Source organism: Tachysurus fulvidraco, chromosome 8, assembly GCF_022655615.1.
Source record: "Tachysurus fulvidraco isolate hzauxx_2018 chromosome 8, HZAU_PFXX_2.0, whole genome shotgun sequence".
Classification (NCBI taxonomy): domain Eukaryota; kingdom Metazoa; phylum Chordata; class Actinopteri; order Siluriformes; family Bagridae; genus Tachysurus; species Tachysurus fulvidraco.
This window is the reverse complement of record NC_062525.1, coordinates 17,737,798-17,752,613: the sequence shown is the minus strand read 5'-3', so window position 1 is coordinate 17,752,613 and position 14,816 is coordinate 17,737,798. Positions and strand designations below refer to the sequence as shown.

The following is a 14,816-nucleotide window of genomic DNA, read 5'->3' as shown; positions in this document are numbered from 1 at the left end:
AATTAATCAAGTTAATTTGGGATTTTTCTTTTGTAAACACAGCTTGCACGAGAAATGGAAACGCACAACAATGTTTTTAACATTACTATTTGTTTGGTTGTTAGATATGGCACAGCTTTGTTTTACCGTATCTGAGCTTCTGTCAGTAAAGGACTTGGCTCTCCCGCTGCGTTCTTTTGGAAGTAGTTGTGAACCATGTGAGATTTTGAGGCCATAGGAAGCTGACATTTAATTTTTTCACTCAGTGGGAAGCAGTGAGGCTAGTAGTGCATTAATGCGCCTATAAATTGGGTCACTGATGCCACATGCTGTCTTGGCGACTGAAAGTTTATTAAACTAACTCAAAGTAGTTTATTTTCTTTTGTATTTGTGATGGTTGCTTCTTACTTCAGTCTCCATATTGGAGGAAGGGCAAATCACTAAACCTTAAGTTTCTGTTAAAGCGATACCAAAATCTAATAAGTAATATCTAATGCTTTGTGTGATCATTAGACTAGCCAGTAGTGTCTAATTTGCAAACATAGAAGCATACAGTAAGACATAATCTGTTTTGTCCCGTCTTTCTCTCTTTTCTCCATTCTTCCTGACAGAACCATATACCATGAGTGGTAAGTCTAAACAAGCTTCTGCATGTGAAGTGCCTGACAGCATGCATGGTGTTTATTAACCCTCATAACCTGTTTGTTGTGTGTGTGTGCAGCCAAGGGGATTGTGTACTCACAGTGCTTTTTCTGCGTACTGTATTTTTGTGTTGTCTCTTGTTAGGGCTGTTTTCTGACTTGACATCAGATCGCACTTATTTAGAACTTTGAATTCGATACTTAACTTGTACACATGCATAATATGTCAAGTCAGAATTTAACCCCAAGTGAAATGTTGCTTTTATTATTTTTTTTCTTTCTTTCTTTTTACCTTTTTTTTTTTTACAATTTACTGCCAGCGGGCATAAAGCTGTGTGGTGGTGTGATTTAAATATTAACAGTCTCTATGCAAATTACTAATCCCAGTGAATTTTGCTGTTTATTTTGTTTCCTTGAGGAACTATGGAAAAAATACCTTCTACACAGTTCTTCCAAAAAAATTAAAAATAAATAATATTTTATATATATAATTTGGTATTATTGGTGGTCAATATAACACTGAATTCTGTTTTTATACCATTTTAATAGCTTTCCTTAACTGTCACCCCATAAAATTACCACTTTTGTATTTAACTCCCTAATAAAATGCAAATAATCTGTTGAATCGTAAAACCTTATCTCAAAAAGGTGACAAATACTAGATTTGCTTGTGTTGCAATATCAGTATTCAGAGATGACTGTTGTCTCTTATTGTGATTCATGATGTATTATATTGGTATATGAAATATATATTAAACACTGTGAAAGAATTACAATGAAGTGGGTCGATTTGTTTTGACTAGAAAGTCTTATAAAACTCTTTTTGTTTTTTTTTTCTTAGGGGAAAGGCCAACTACATAAATCTGGGTTCGTTCTTAATAAAGCCTGTACAGAGGGTGATGCGTTATCCGCTACTGCTCATGGAGCTTTTGAATGCCACACCAGAGTCACACCATGACAGGAAGCAGCTTGCAGATGCAGTGTCATCTGTCAAAGGAATCAACGTCAACATCAATGAGTACAAAAGAAGAAAGGACTTGGGTATGTGTATGCGCAACACAACCTGAACTTTGGTGCTCCCTGTTTTTTTTGTGTGCAAACCATTGCAGAACCATGCATTTGTTATTCAGTGTTAATGCCAGACTGCCCTCTACTGTTTATAGTGGTGAAGTACCGCAAAGGGGATGAGGACAGACTCATTGACAAGATCTCAAAACTAAGCATGCACTCCATCATCAAGAAGTCAAACAGAGTGAGCAGTCACCTAAAGCACCTGACTGGAATTGCACCACAGGTATAATCATGTCACTTTAATACCACATCCACATTTTGCCACTCCATCTGCAAACTATTTTGTTGTTTACCCTTGTTTGACTTTTTTCAGATTAAAGATGAAGCTTTTGATGAGGCAGAGAAGCGATTTAGACTCCAGGAAAGATTAATCAAGTCCTTTATCAGGGATATCTCTCTTTATCTGCAACACATAAGGGTGAGTATATTTATTCAGCTTTAATTTGTAATGGTGCTTTCAAACACTCATTTTAATTGATTAGACAAGCTAAATCGAGTGGTACAGTGAATTAGACTTTTTTTCTGATGCTTTTCTGATGTTGCTTACCAGGAGTCGGCCTCCGTGAAAGTGTTGTCAGCCATCAGCTTCTGTGATATCTACACAGAGCGACATAAGCATCTGGATCCTGAGCGCTTCCAAAGAGCTCACCGGTGTATCAGCGACAAACAGTTCACTGAATTTGTGAGTGAATAGACTTTTAAAAAACTGCACAAATGTTATCATCAATTTGTTAATGAATTCATGCGAAGTGCATGCTGTCTTGGTTTTTAAGTTATATTGTGCATTTCTGACATATCTTGGCTTTGTGTGTGAGTAGAAAGAGAGGATGGAGGCTCTGGTCATCTCACCCCTCAACCAGCTGCTTTCCATGTTTGCTGGTCCACACAAGCTGATCCAGAAACGCTTTGACAAGCTGCTTGACTACGATAACTGTAAGGAGCGAGCAGAGAGGCTGAAAGATAAACGTGTGCAAGAAGAATTGCAAACAGCAAGGAACAACTACGAAGCCCTGAATGCCCAGTTGCTGGATGAGCTTCCCAAATTTCATCAGGCTGCTGAGGAGCTCTTCACCAACTGTATGCGGGGCTTTGCCCAGGCACAGAGAGACTTCATGTTTCTCACACAGGGAGAGCTCTCTCCACTCCTGCAGGTGAGGATAGGTCATAAGATAATAGAGACATGTGTTAGGGCAGCAGTGGTAAGCAAAGATAACACGTGGAATAGATGACTTTCAAAGCAAAACAGTTTAGGTAAGGTTAGATGCCAGAAGTTGTATCATTTTAAAGCCCTAACTAGAAGCACCAAAACTCGACCACAAGAGAAATCACAAATAACGTTATTAACAGTAAATTATGTGAGTGTTTCAATTTGTGTTTTGTGACTTCTGATAGCTGTCGGGTATAGGAGGCACAGAGGGGAACCTGGTGTCGCTGTTTCAGGAAGAGCACAGCAGAGTGCTCCAGCTTTTACAGAGCTTCAGCTTCTTCCCAGAGAACCTGCCCACACTACGCAAACCCTACGAAAAGAAAACCCTGGAAAAACAAAATTCCAAGAAGCCACTTCTAAACCCGGTGAGTTAAACACACTTGTACCAATCAATCCCAAACACCCAATGTATATAATAGTATTAACTTCTTACTTTTTTCATGTATAGCCAAATTCCATAATGCAGACAAATGAGCATCGGACAGGACTACTTGCTCTCTACGGCCCAGAGAAACTCTACCAGGCTGAAAGGAATTTTAATGCTGCCCAGGACCTGGATGTGTCCATACAGGAGGGTGATATTGTGGGAGTCATCAAACAGCAAGACCCCATGGGAAGTCAGAATCGCTGGCTTATAGATAATGGTGGTGAGTATTTAAATTAAGAATGTAAGTTTTTACTATTGTTTGTTTTTATATTCATTGTGTAACTAATGTTTTCGATTTTTGGAATAACTTTTATTCTGGCTTTTATTCTTATCCCGTAGTCACAAAGGGCTTTGTTTACAGCTCCTTCTTAAAGCCCTATAACCCACGACAAAGCCATTCAGATGTTTCTATCGAGAGTCAGTCTTCCACTGAGTCAGGATATGGAGGCTCATCTCCTGTGTTCTCACGACAGAACAGCAACAGCACACTGACATTCAACCACGAGACATCTTCTGTCAGCTTCTCTTCAGGTCACGCTCCAAACCATGCATCACTACGTCTGTCTCAGGACTCTAACCCCTCACACATGATGCCCCAAATCGATGCTTCATCACCAAGCTACCCTCAGACTAATCAAAGGGATACCCCTGATTCTACCTACAGGAATTCCTCTGATCAGAAAGAACTGTCTGAGACTTCTGTTCATAATGCTGCCAATCACAGAGACTATTCAGAGCCTTTATACCGAAATCCTGCCAATTACAGGGATTCTTCTAACTCCGGTTACACTACACCAACTAATCACAGAGAACACTCAGACTCTTCAGAGACAGACTCTTTTTGCTTCAATAAGAACTCTAAACACTATGCATCTCAGAGGCACACATCTTATGGCACTCAGCCGAGACAGAACACTGTGTGTTCAGCACAAAAAAGGAAGCCTCAGTACTCTGCGGATGAATACATAGAGCCTGAACATGAGCTGGATGGCCATCAGGTAAACATGGTTAATTAGAACAGATTTTGCCTAATGTTCTTAATTGAGAAAATGTAATAGGGAGTGTAATTTTTTTCTCTCGTTACTTACCATTTTTCACTTTTTGTTTTACTTTTCTTTCAGATATATTATGCTCTTTATTCATTCACTGCACGCTGCTCAAATGAGCTGAGCATTTCAGCCAATCAGAGAGTTAGAATCCTAGAGTTCCAGGACATGAATGGCAACCAGGAGTGGTGGCTGGGTGAAGCCGGAGGACAGCGAGGCTATGTACCTTCCACCTACATCCGCAAGTCAGAATACACCTGAGCATGAAAGCTGCATCAGAGGAAGAGAAATATCCAGCTATCCCAAACCACCACCAAATAAGCTGAGCTGCAGAGCCATGTGGAAGAAAGGACAATGTGTTTTTACTTAATGAGTGATGGCTTGATGTGGTGAATGAGAAAGCAGATCATTGCTGCTTCTGGGAACAAAATGTCACTCTCCATGAATGCATTTTCTGGCTTTCCTTTATTTTCTCTTATGAACATTACCTCTGATCTCCTCGTTGTGGCATTCTTGAAGAGCAACTATAACTTTGCATTTTGAGTTTGGAGAAAGAATGGAACGATTGTGTAAAAGCAAGGGTTATGTTAAGTTGACTGAATGAACAGTAAATGCCTGCATATGAGTTGGGAAGGACAAGTCCAAATATATGCTAGCACCTAACTGGTTTGCTAAAAGAAATAGACCATGAAGTAAAAGTTACAGAATGAAGTGGTTGTATATGGTAACACTGGCAAGAACCATTACTAGAGAGAGTAAAGTATGAGTGCATGTTCTCTGGGCATTAGTGAACAAAAGCAGTGGTTTGAGCATGACATATTGGAGCTTTTTTTCTGGACTTGCTTGTTAGACAATCAGAAACATCCCATGTTCAAATGTGTATGTATACACAAACAATTAACAAAGTGAGCAAATCTTTCATAAAACTCAGAAAAAGACTCAATATATGCTGAACAATATTTAAGAGCCCAAATAAAATGTAAGGAGGTGTTTTTTTTATTATTATTATTATAAAAACAGTATTCAATAATTTTGTATTTTTCACTTTTCTAAATGAATTGTCCCATACAGTGATCCTGATTGGGATTAAGAGCCAGAGCCACATAGGAGTTTGATCAATAGTGAATTCATCTTTTGGAAGCCCTAGAGGTCTTTTTGATGCATGCCACTTTAACATACTGTTGATGATTTTCATCATATTCATCTCTGATGCTGTATAGTAACCATGTATGTACTGTATTCCAGTCACAAGCAACCTATTCCTTTCTCATTCGAATAAAACAACTAGGAAAAATAAACTTATTGTCTGAATGAATCTATATGACAAGGAGCTCATTTACAGATGTGTTTGGATTCAAATATGCACACACATTGCTTCATGTATCAGCATAGACAAAGGTATGTTTGACAAATAACCTGATAGTGAAATAAGCATTAGCACTTTGTTGCAAAGCTGTTGGAAATGAAACTATGTAAAGAGGAATCTGTGGAAATGAATCTATGGAAAGAAGCAATAAGATCAGAATTTCAGTGTTCATTCCCTGAGATCTAATTCATTACGTTAAACAACTTAAAACATTGCATGTTTGGTGGCAGACCACCAGATTTTAGGTGAGCAAAAGTAAAGCAAATCTCTTTCCATAAGAACATCAAGCCGATAGCCATCATCACCAAACCGAGTTTTCTTTTGTGATTATTTTCCAGGCTTGTACCTCATATTTTTTCCACTTCAGTCTTCTCTTTTTTAGTAGTAAACTCCAAATTTTTGTTTTGACTATGCCCGATGCTTGTACTGTACAGTATCTAACAGACCACACCCAACGAGAAAGCAGTCAAGCACATGTTCATATAAATGTAAAATCACATCTACATGTAGTTGTAAATATCTGGAAAAGAAAACTAAAATTCTGATCTATTGTCTCATATTCATCTTTTGAATTCAAACCCAAATGTCTTCAGTGTATAGCAAAAACAAAAGTATTGACTTTATTGTTCCAGTACTAAGTAGAAGTTAAAAGTAAAAAGACAATAGAAGTGATTATAAATATACAGTGAAAGTACTGCATGTTAAATGTGGTAGCTCAGTGGTCAATGGTGCTGGACCACTATTTGAAAGGTTGTGAATTCAAATCGCAGGTCCACCAAGCTGCAACCGCCGGGCCTCTGAACAAGGCTCTTAACCCTCAACAACAGATCAGTTGTTAAAATAAGATAAATGGGAGTCATCTTTATGTGTATTATAACACATTACGTGTATTATAGCGGCTGCCAAATGCTTTAAATGTAAATAACGAAAGTGCTAGAATACTTAGTATTTCCCAGGCTATACAATTATTTTAGGACTATTGGTAGATGATTTTAACATCTATTGACATGCAAAGCAAAGATGAGTTCAAAGGTCTGATTCTGAGTATACATGCGGATATGTGGACCTGGTCAATGACCTACAGAAGAGAGCACATATCACAGCAATTTCAAAAAATATGAACCAATAAACCCATTCAAATTTAAACCAAATGGGGACATGTCCATGTCTAAATCTACACCAGAATTTTGTATCACATACACCAAAGAAGAAACCTAGGTGAAAATCCTTAATGCTAATGTACAGCTAAGAGAAACACACTAAAGGGGGTGTTATGTGTTTACAGGATCACAAAGTTGGACATGAGTCCATAAAGAAATCAATGCATTAGGCTAATGATTGCCAGTTAGAGTCGAGAGATATGTATGTTTGATTTCTAATGACAGGAGTTGATCTGAATGATCATTGCCTACAACTTTCTTTCCTGTAATTAGTACATTTGAGTGCCATGCTTTCACTATTGTTGTTACTGCTGAGTCTGAAGACTCTTAACCAGCCAGCAGTAGCAGCAGCAACAGCAAAAAGTGAGGTATGTTGTAAATTTTAAACGTTTGCCTAAATATTAAATGTGTGTTTTTGTGATGTTTTTGTAGACGAGTTTAACGAGTGGATTCAGTTTGCATAATGCCTTTTTCAGTGTTTATTCTTATGTCCCTGAGAAATAAATGTATTCTGCAATTTGACTATTATTGGGCTGCCCGTTATTGGACGTTAACTTTCCAGGACCAAAGCTGAAAATGTTTACTAAACTGTAGTCATTCTGCATATGACATTGCTCCATGCTTTTCACTATGCTACAGGATACATTTAGGTCAGCCTATAGGTCTTTCTTCACCAAAATTTTTCATATTCGAGTTGACTTTGATTCATACAGAATCTGTTAGAATGTTTATTGAACACTGAATGGTTGTGACAACCACTTTTGTGAACTCTTTTAGCAATCTTTCGTGAAGATTAAAGGAGTTGATGAAGGTGAGGTTTATATCTTATTTAAATAAAAGCACTGACCTTGATTTTGTTGAGTTTAAGTAACTTTTTTTATTAACACAGAGACTTTAAGTTTTTAAAATGTGTTTTAGATCCAACACCAGCAACTAACAAGACCTCTGAAGACTACTATGAAGAATCTTATAATGGTCAAACTACTACCGACTCACAATGGTTGTATGAATTTATTGAAGAAAGAGGTAACAGTAATGCTGGAATTTACTGCAGTAATGTAATGCAGGAATTATTGGGACTTGTGATAGAGTTGTCACTAGCTTCAGGGTTCCTGGTTTGATTCTGAACTTGGGTTACTGTCTATGCAGAGTTTCTTTGCATGTTCTTATTGTGTCTGTTTTCTAGTTTCTTCTAACCACCCAAACACAGTCAGTGGACATGCTAAGACCAATTGCTCCTGGGTGTATTAGTGTGAATGTGTGGTTGGTAGATTAAACATCCCCTTCAGGGTGTATTTCTTCTACACAGAACCTTCAGAGTTCCATCAGAGAAATCCTAAGGCTCTTGGTCACATATCTGGCTAAAACCTTTGTATTCTTGCATTTACATACTAGATCAGGATGCGCCTTTCCCAATCATGGAAGCATTTTTTAATAAGATTAAATATAAATTTTCCTGTCTCTTTTTTGTCAACTGCTGCAGAAACTCCACATTACATCCACTCATCCAGTATGGTCAACAACGTTTTTCACTAAACTACAATTTTTCTTCTCTGCCTGTTTTTCTCCCTCAGTCCGCAAATAATCGCATTAAAATATAGACTGATAACAGTTGTAAGAAATAAAAAGTTGTGTGTAAATAAAACGATGAGGGTGAACATCTTAATGAAGAACAAGAAGTTTATTCCAGTATAGCAGTGACAAAATACATAAAGTACTTTGGGTTCATCGGAGGCGGCAAGAACCCAGGACAAATCCTGCTCAAGCATTTTATGCTGTTTTCCCTTTTTGTAGTTTAAATGAGGTTCTGCTTTGAATGTGTATTGAGTGTAAGAACTGAGTGTCTCCCAAATTGCTGGGATACACCTTGTTGTCTAGCTGGATGTCTTTAAATGTTAATCATGGTCACGTACACCTTGGCTTGGTGTTGTTACAATTGTTCTCCATCAAATGGTCATTTTAAATGGTAATCCCGGTCACGCAGACCCTTTGTTAGTGCCGATCCTTAATGTCCTGCTCTTTGGTGTGCCTATGAGCTCTTTTCGATGTGTGTCTTGTGCCCTTTTTCCACCGAGGCAGTTGGAGTGGAATCTGGGGGCATTTATCTGTAATTTCTTACACAGTCGTCAAGGAACTGTAAATCAATCTGGATGCAAAAAATATATTATGTAAAAAAAAAAAAAATTTTTATATTATTAATCAGGATATATAGTAGTATAACTTAGCATTCTTAACTACCTCTCTCTCCCACCCTCTTGCTTTCTCTCAGATGAGTGTGAACCAAATCCATGTTACAACAATGGTGTATGTGAGAATGATGGTGATGGCGATTTCAAATGTACTTGCCCCCGGCCTTTTAAGGGCAAAAGATGTCAATCTGGTTAGAAGCCTATGATTTCTTACAATTTTTAATTATTATTTTAAAGAAAGGTCTTGGTGCATTTGTTTATGGGTGTCTTTGATTTTCAGTTATAAATGTGTGTAGGAATGTCAAATGCGGCCATGGCGATTGCGTTTTTATTGAAACAGAGCCCTTTTATGAGTGCAACTGTGTTGCCCCCTTCCAGCCTCCTAAATGCAGGAGACGTGAGTAACAACGCTTACACAGTTTCAAAAAATATTACTTCATTCAGTCAAATCTTTTTTTGAGAGCTGGACAAATTTATTGGGGAAAATTAGATGTTTATTTTTACTGAAAGACTTTTGTAAAAACCTTAAGTTGTTCTGTTTCAGCCTCACCCTGTAATCCCAGTCCCTGTTTGAATGGTGGAACATGTGTAAAGGGTCGTACACGGATTAAATTCCATTGTAACTGTCCTGCAAACTACAGTGGAAAGTTCTGCCAAGTTGGTAATGTGGCCTATTGTCATTCAGCCAGTGCTTTTAAAAATGGTTTAGTATTTTGTTTTTCAACATGCTTGTGATTAACTCTATTTGTCTAAGGTCCTGATGATTGCTATGAGGGAGATGGTTCCTCATACAGAGGTTTCGTCAGTGAGACAGAGTCTGGACAGGAGTGTATGCCTTGGTACTCTCATTTAATAGCATACATTCCTGAATATACTGGGGAGGAGGAGGAGGAAGAGGAGGATGATGGAATTGGATCGCATAACTATTGCAGGTCTGTTTGTGTTTGTGTGTGTGTGTGTGTGTGTGTGTGTGTGTGTGTGTGTGTGTGTGCGCGTGCGTGCGTGCGTGCGTGCGTGTGTGTGTGTGCAAGCAAAAGAAACAGTATTTACATGAGTGTTTAACCCCCCTTGAAAGCCATATATTGAAGCAATAATATTTTTATATAAGCCATAACAAGCCATAAAACTAATATTGTGTAGGTCCCCCTTGTATTGCTTAAACAGCTCTGACCCATTGAGGCATGTACTGTGGTATCTGGTATCAAGATGCTAGTAGCAGTTCCTTGTGGGATTCTCCAACACATTCTACAGATGCTCAGTCAGATTGGGATGTGAGGAATGTGGAGGCAAATTGAACAATTCTTTGTCATGTTCCTTAAACTATTCCTGAACAATAAAATGTGGCAGGTAGCATGATCCTGCTGAAAGAGGACAGTACATTAAGAAAAGCCTAATGAACTGGTTATACTAGGTCTGCACCATGTTTAGGAAGATGGTCCATGTAATAGAAAACATTGCCCTTTGCATCTCACTGTCTCTGTCTGCATTCAATGTACAGGTGCTGTACAAACCTAAATTACTTCTGGTGTAATCAGAAGTCACATAATTAATTAATTGTAAACCTGTGTGCAATGAAAGTGTCACATATTCTTGATATAAGTAAACAATATAAATATGATCCAGGAATGCTGTAGTATTTGTTAGAAAACATTCCTAACTAAGCAGCATCATGTAACTTTATATCAAGGAGCTATCATTATAAGTCTGAGATAAAGAAAAAGTAGAGAAAAAAAATAGAATGAAAGATGCAAATCCATGACTCTGGAGGCATGATACTACCAACCCAGTGCTTTAGTATGTGGAATATGTTTTCATGGAGGAATAGTTTCAGTTTCTGCCAAACATTGAGGGACGTACAAGGCCAAGAATCGACATTTTAGTCTGAGTAAATGGCAGAAACCTTCTTGCACCTCTTTGCTAAGTCTCCAACATGCCACTGGGCAAACCCCAAACAGGATTTCAAATACCTTGCAGTTCTTTCATACAGAACGGTTTCTCTCAACTGCGTTTTGAATATTAGCCTCTAGCCTCTGTACTGTTATTCTTGGTCTCCTTACCCGGTCACTGATATTTAAATCTCCTCAAGCCCTTTTTTAGGATCCCATGACAGTTTCAATGCGCACAGAGAGACTCTTTTTAAATGATTATATGACATTTGAAGTAAACTGGAAACTAAGAGGTTTCACTGCAATGTTAATGGCTTCTAATACAATCACAATGAAATTTTTCAAATTTCAAATTTGTGTTTATGTATTTGTGTATATTGATTTTCCAGCATTTTATTATATTATTCTTATTTGATGTAGATGCATTGTACATGATCCCAGTTATGGTTAAAGTTATCAGTCTATTTTCAGTCTAACCATTTCAGTCTTATATTACATTGTAATATTAAAAATATGTGGAAAGATGCATATGTAAGTTACTGTAAATAAATAAGAACAGAATATCCATTCATCTAGGAACCCAGATGGAGAGAATCAGCCTTGGTGTTTCATAAGATACAATAACTCAATCGTATGGGATAACTGTAATGTCAAACGCTGCAAGGGACAGCCAGGTACACATTCTTCATTGTTTCTCTTTCATTCTTTTTTGGATCTCACCCTGCCACTGCCCTCCCCCTCTACTAACATCATACCTAGTTGGAATAACATTTTTCATACTCTTACAGTTTTAACAACGCCTGAGCCAGTAACGGAGAAGGTACCTGTAACAACCACGCTTTCTTCAGAAAATGACTTCTCTGTTTGTGGAAAGATATGGCAAAGTAGGATTGCATCTAGGATCTTTGGTGGGAAGAAGGCCAAGCCTGGAACTCATCCCTGGCAAGTCTCATTGCAGACACGCCGCAAAAATAGCACTCATTCTTTTATTCATTCCTGTGGAGGAATTGTCCTCAACTCCTGCTGGGTCCTCACTGCTGCTCACTGCATGTAAGTGTTGCCTGCAGCAGCAGTGTTGCAATTTTGTCCAAAATACATATCTACATACATTATAGTATCTAACCCAATAATAAAGCCTGTAGCTAAAATATTAAAAACATGTGTGTGTGTGTGTGTGTGTGTGTGTGTGTGTGTGTGTGTGTGTGTGTGTGTGTGTGTGTGTGTGTGTGTGTGTGTGTGTGTGTGTGTGTGTGTGTGTGTGACCTAACAGACAAGAGGGGAAAGAGATGCAGGTAGTTCTTGGTGGGGTGGACCTGGATAAGCATGAGGCAGCAGATCAGACACTAGCAGTCAAAAGTTATATCATGCATGAGAACTACACTGAAGTTGACGATGTCCAGTACAATGACATAGGTTATCTCTGAAAACATATTTTCTTTTCAATAGACATATTAATTTTAATGAGGTTGTAATATTTTGATATTTCTTGTTAAATGTATGGGGAAAATGCTATATCATTTTTGTTAAATGGATGTATCTAGTTTGACATGAGTCAAAATTTCAGTCAAATTTAGAAGTGAAATAGATCATTAAATGATAAAACGTTAATGATGAAGCCATTTATTGTTTCGTTTAATATAAATTACAGCTCTGCTCAAACTGAAGACTGTGACAGAAGATGGTCTTTGTGCCAAAGAGACTAAGTATGTAAAATCTGCATGTCTGCCCCCCTACCCTTTTCCTGATGGGATAGAATGCACTATATCAGGCTATGGAGTCACTGAGCATGGTGTAGTATTCTCTCTCTCCTTGCCCTCACCTTTTATTTGTGGAATAAGATTTCCTCTACTGGTTAACTCATGATTTCTTTTCATGTACACTTCCTATTTTCTTAAAGATGAGCAAGGTTCCAGACAGTTGCTGGACACAAAAGTTCTCCTGATCAACCAAAACCGCTGCATGGCTCCTAATGTTTTTGGTGATCTGCTGGATGAAAACATGCTCTGTGCTGGACGAATGCAAGGAGGGATTGATGCTTGCCAGGTGTTTATTTGTGTGTGTGTGTGTGTGTGTGTGTGTGTGTGTGTGTGTGTGTGTGTGTGTGTGTGTGTGTGTATATGATCAAAGCAACTTTGCTTTGAAAATCAGATAATGAAAATTTCTAAATATGTAACAGCATGGCTAGAACATGAATCAACCAATCATGTAATGTGAATAGAATTAACTGCTATATTAATACAAATATGTTGGCAGTTTATAGTGTTTCCAGGTGCAAAATGTATAAATATATATTTAATAATATTCTCTTTGTAGGGTGATTCTGGAGGCCCCCTGATCTGTAACCAGAATGGCACAAATTATATATATGGCATAGTGAGCTGGGGTGATGGCTGTGGCAAGAAGAATAAACCTGGCATTTATACCCGTGTCACCAAATTTCTTGACTGGATCAGTGAAAAGATGCGTTCTACATAAAGTTGGGCCACACTTTATTATCAAGCTTTTGCAAAACCTTTATTTTTGTTTTTATAGTCATGTGACAATAAAGGTGACTTGACTTGACTTGAAGAAAATAAATATCCTGCAATACCTTATCTACTTATGAAGTTCAACCTGTCATCTGTATGATAAAATCTCCAATTCAACTGTGATAACACAAATCAGTTTTTCACTACAGAACTTTCTTGGCAAGAATTAAAGTTTTGTTCATCAAGACAACTCACTGATAACTGTTTTTTTATACACTGCTATATGAATGACTGACATTTATCCTATTTGGCAGTGCCTCACTTGGGAGTAGTTTTAATGCGGAGTTAAATGTAGTGAGGATTTCAGAATATCAGTATTTGGTATCCATTTAAAAACTCTTACATCCAGGTAATTTGCATAATTTTAATCTTGCACCCAGAAAACTGATTAAGCAACTGTAAAACCTAGTTCTGAATTCTCATTTTATAGGCTCTACAGTCTTTTTAAAGAGAACAGTAGACACTAGGTAAGGGCACATGTGAACGTTTTATTTGGGCTTTTGGCCTTGTTCAGATACCTGTGTAAGAACAGATTTTCAGAAATAGAAAAATAGAAAAACACCATAAATAAACATGGGGCAACAGAGCTACAGTGTGCCACATTATTCCCTACCCCAACATACCCAATCTCCCAATCACTGCACTCTCAAACGTATACTTAAAGTTTAAAAGTAGGGTTGTCGGCGCCGATCCAAGCATTTTGAGTGGATCGGGTATCGGTGGTGCGTGACCGATCCAAATCCGATACCCGTGGTCATGGCGTCGGAACCATTATATGTGGGTGGGACAGGGCCCACCCACTTTTTAAAACCAATAATATTGGACCCACCGACTTTTACCGTCTCTATTCAGCGCCTCACACCTCCAGGGTCAGGGTTCGATTCCCGCCTCCGCCTTGTGTGTACGGAGTTTGCATGTTCTCCCTATGCCCCGGTCCAAAGACATGCATGGTAGGTTGATTGGCATCTCTGGAAAATTGTCCGTAGTGTGCGATTGCGTGAGAGAATGTGTGTGTGTGTGTGTGTGTGTGTGTGTGTGTGTGTGTGTGTGTGTGTGTGTGTGTGTGTGTGTGTGTGTGCCCTGCGATGGGTTGGCACTCCGTCCAGGGTGTATCCTGCCTTGATGCCCGATGACGCCTGAGATAGTCACAGGCTCCCCGTGACCCAAGAAGTTCAGATAAGCGGTAGAAAGTGAGTGAGAGAGCGCCGTCAGTCGAATCCATTCTGCTTGAGGAATGCCCTAATAAATTAAACTCCATTCCGCGTTTTACCTACAGCATTCTTGCAAGGTTTTATTCCTGCTTCCTGAAATCCATG

At 38.4% G+C, this 14,816-nt stretch overlaps 2 protein-coding genes across 4 annotated transcripts in view; both read left to right on the top strand.

Moving 5' to 3' along the window:
* The window catches only part of LOC113638918 (dynamin binding protein), a 32,095-nt gene extending 26,426 nt beyond the window's left edge, over positions 1 to 5,669 (top strand). For 2 of the 3 annotated variants that reach the window (XM_027140435.2, XM_047817303.1), the window contains 10 exons: positions 591 to 608; positions 1,462 to 1,661; positions 1,784 to 1,914; positions 2,005 to 2,109; positions 2,242 to 2,373; positions 2,510 to 2,842; positions 3,084 to 3,263; positions 3,347 to 3,545; positions 3,665 to 4,323; positions 4,447 to 5,669. In XM_027140435.2, the coding sequence (XP_026996236.2) occupies positions 591 to 608; positions 1,462 to 1,661; positions 1,784 to 1,914; positions 2,005 to 2,109; positions 2,242 to 2,373; positions 2,510 to 2,842; positions 3,084 to 3,263; positions 3,347 to 3,545; positions 3,665 to 4,323; positions 4,447 to 4,632 (2,143 nt within the window). In that variant the 3' untranslated portion in view covers positions 4,633 to 5,669. The remainder of the gene's footprint in view (positions 1 to 590; positions 609 to 1,461; positions 1,662 to 1,783; positions 1,915 to 2,004; positions 2,110 to 2,241; positions 2,374 to 2,509; positions 2,843 to 3,083; positions 3,264 to 3,346; positions 3,546 to 3,664; positions 4,324 to 4,446) is intronic. The other variant, XM_047817302.1, reaches the window with a different exon arrangement.
* Positions 5,670 to 7,104: 1,435 nt separating this feature from the next.
* On the top strand, positions 7,105 to 13,570 carry LOC113638919 (hyaluronan-binding protein 2-like). The gene is made up of 13 exons (XM_027140437.2): positions 7,105 to 7,265; positions 7,675 to 7,708; positions 7,816 to 7,923; positions 9,167 to 9,277; positions 9,367 to 9,483; positions 9,631 to 9,747; positions 9,841 to 10,018; positions 11,549 to 11,646; positions 11,761 to 12,022; positions 12,243 to 12,385; positions 12,621 to 12,761; positions 12,870 to 13,015; positions 13,286 to 13,570. The coding sequence occupies exons 1-13, from the start codon at positions 7,185 to 7,187 to the stop codon at positions 13,445 to 13,447; spliced, it is 1,698 nt and encodes a 565-aa protein (XP_026996238.2). The 5' UTR covers positions 7,105 to 7,184; the 3' UTR covers positions 13,448 to 13,570.
* The last annotated feature ends 1,246 nt before the right edge of the window (positions 13,571 to 14,816 follow it).